This window comes from Gymnoscopelus braueri, assembly GCF_963280865.1.
Source record: "Gymnoscopelus braueri genome assembly, chromosome: 12".
In the NCBI taxonomy this organism is placed as follows: Eukaryota; Metazoa; Chordata; class Actinopteri; order Myctophiformes; family Myctophidae; genus Gymnoscopelus; species Gymnoscopelus braueri.
In genome coordinates, this window is record NC_137614.1 from 36,049,046 (window position 1) to 36,052,224 (window position 3,179).

Here is a 3,179-nt window from a genome sequence, read left to right on the forward strand (position 1 = left end):
CGTTCCAGTTTTAAGCTGAGCTGCTTTGACGTTTGTGTCATCATATCACCATGATGTCAGCCATGCCCAAACCATATCCATGTTGGAGGTGTCCAAATATGGAGTCCTATGATGTCAGATTGGTTTCTAATCACAATATCCGATAACCCTAGCAACCTGATATCAACCAACATGGAGGCAGTGAAAGGCACTTTTTTATCTGCCACCAAAATCTGTGAACATTCTATGTTGCCTCGCGGACTCGTACACATGTCTCAGAGAAAATTCCATCTGTACACTAACATATTGGACATACATCAACATTCGTGACTTGTGCCATGTGGTAAAGATAGTTTTTGTGCTATGGCCTTACATAAGATAGATTATTACCGTTGCTGGAATTGATGGTGTAAGATGGATGGGTCAGACCACGTGAGACTTATTGCCAGACCCAAGGGGTCGGGCTTACATGAGGCTTTGTACCTGTTTCGTCCATACATGGGCATGGTCACTTTGTCCTCAGGCCCCAGCCAAAAAAGTCTGTCCCCCTTTCGTCCATACATGGGCATAGACACAGGCTGACACGTCATGTGAAGTCCGGTGACGTAGTGCTCTGATCTTATAAAGTACTTATTCTGGGTCTGGCAGAACCAGGTCTCCTGGTCTTGTTTAGGTTGCATGTGCCATGACTCGCCCCATTGCGACATACGGGTGACGTTGATTAATTTGGTCCTTAAAAGGCAGGTCACACAGTCAGTGATTCATTCATAACAGTAGCTACATTTTGCCAAAGGTCATTTGCTACACCAGCTGCTCGCTATGTTTCGTGGAGTAGCAGTCACAGGAGGCACAGGGGGAGCCCCGGCCAACAAGCCAGAGTTGTATGAGGAGGTGAAATTGTACAAAAACGCAAGAGAACGAGAACAGTATGACAATATGGCTGATCTGTTTGCTTTGGTCAAGACCCTCCAAGCCCTGGAGAAGGCTTACTTCACGGACTGTGTCACACCTACTGTGTACACTGCGTCATGTTCCAGACTTCTGGTTCAGTATAAGGCTGCTTTCAAACAGGTGCAAGGCTCCGACGTGGGCTCCATCGATGACTTCTGCAGGAAGTACAGACTCGACTGCCCACTAGCCATGGAGAGGATCAAGGAGGACCGGCCGATCACCATCAAGGACGACAAGGGCAACCTGAACCGCTGCATCGCAGATATCGTGTCTCTCTTTATCACGGTGATGGACAAGCTGAGACTGGAGATCCGGGCCATGGATGAGATCCAACCGGACCTCCGGGAGCTGATGGAGACCATGAATAGAATGATCACCATGCCTCCCGACTCGGAGGCCAAGGAAAAAGTCAACCTCTGGTTGACCACGCTCAGCGGCATGTCCGCCTCCGATGAGCTGGACGACTCCCAAGTGCGACAGATGCTGTTTGACCTGGAGTCGGCCTACAACACCTTCAATCGCTTCCTCCACTCCTCCTAAGCCGGCCCTAGTCGTCCATGCATCTATCCAGAGTATTGCCTTCTTGATTCGTGCCCCGGTTGCTTCTTTGTATGCCATGTCAATGTGTTCTCTCTTCTCTGCCATCTAAAATTAAAAGCACTCTTCAGTCCACCGTTTCGGGTACGGAAGTGGCGCCCCATCTTCTCGTTGTCCACTCCAGACCAGCTGTCCACACTTCCCTGTCCAGCAACCTCCTCCCTTGTTTTCACCTCTGGGGGCACCACCTCCTTTTTTGTGTAGTAACAGGAACTCGGTTTGGCTCCTCCCCTTTCTTAGTCCACTTCCTCGGGGGTTCTTTTGTGTTTATTCCTACTAACAACACTGCAGAATCAGTCTTAGGTGTGTGTGGTAGGTTGTCACCTTTTCTCCCGTGCGTGTACATGTGTAGATGCTCGGTCTTGTGTGTCTTTTTTTCCATCCATCCTGTGTTTCAGGCTTACTGCTTAAATGCACCTGAATTTCCCCATGGAAATCAATGAGATCCGTCTGTCTGTGTGTCTACTATGTCAGCCATATACAGGGATTTGACCCCATTTTCCTTTAATGGACATAACATAAAAAGTGTTGTTTAATTGTGATGTCATAATTAAGTGGCCTCATGAATGATATCATTCTCTGGGGCTGGGGGGATGCAGTGCTTTTCATGACAAGATGGATTCAGAATGTTGTAAAATGCGATGCTGAGTGATTAATTTGATTGATAGGTTGATTTGATTGATTGATGCAAAACCATTTTCCGGGGGGGGGGGGGGGGGGGGAGCAGAGTAGCCTACTTACATTTATGGTGTATTTTTTCATGGATACTACTTTATATTTGAAAGAATTCAGTAAAGAATAAACAAGACAAATAATGAACTGCACTTTTCAATACCCCCTAGTCACAAAAAGACAAGAGGGAAAGGCAAGAAATTAACATTAAAAAATGCTTCGTTTGTAATTAAAAAAAAAAGGGGGGCTGGAGGAAAAACATCAAATAAATAAACATGATTAACAACATTAAATCTGTGACATACAGAATTCATTTGAGTCATAAAAGTTCTTGGCCCCTCAGTGTTGGACAGTTTACAATGCCAGCATGTTTACGCATTCCATTTAGATTGAAATCACGTTTCCTGTTGGAGATACAGAGGAACACCCAGGGCCACAAATAAATACAACACTTACACATAAACCTCACGTGTGACACGTAGGTCTCTGGAAAAAGAAAAAATACGTTTTGGCCAGGGGCCCCAGCCTAATGTTGGATGTGGGGGTCAGAACAGCTATGCTGAAATCCCCATTTCTGTCACAAAACTACTGTACACAAAATACTTTTATTCAGGTGGGGTGACTTATAATACTGATAAGTGATAATACTGACACTACTGTGTAACTACAGCCTATGGATGTTTCATAATGTGGCAAATAAACATTGGGCCTCATTCACCAATATTCTTTGTAAGTTTCTTAAAATTCTTTAAATATGTTCTCGCATATCCTCGTAACTTGAAAGGGTAGTGTGACGATTTTAATTTGCTGACTTTTTTTTAATACAAATTCCCACGAGTTGTCCCTTAATAGAGTAGTCTGTCAACAGGGATGGAGCCATACACAATCCTCCTAGCCTGGTGAACCCCCCCCCCCCCCCCCCCGCTAGAAATCGGGGGGTGGTTCACCAGGCTACAATCCTCCAGCAGTAGATACAGGAA

At 45.5% G+C, this 3,179-nt stretch overlaps 1 protein-coding gene across 1 annotated transcript; it reads left to right on the plus strand.

The window, feature by feature from the left end:
- Window positions 1-798: 798 nt before the first annotated feature.
- Window positions 799-1,470, plus strand: LOC308097320 (vacuolar protein sorting-associated protein 28 homolog; the record flags this gene model as incomplete). The annotated part of the gene is made up of 1 exon (XM_080445051.1): window positions 799-1,470. The coding sequence occupies one exon, from the start codon at window positions 799-801 to the stop codon at window positions 1,468-1,470; it is 672 nt and encodes a 223-aa protein (XP_080301177.1).
- Between the last annotated feature and the right edge of the window lie 1,709 nt (window positions 1,471-3,179).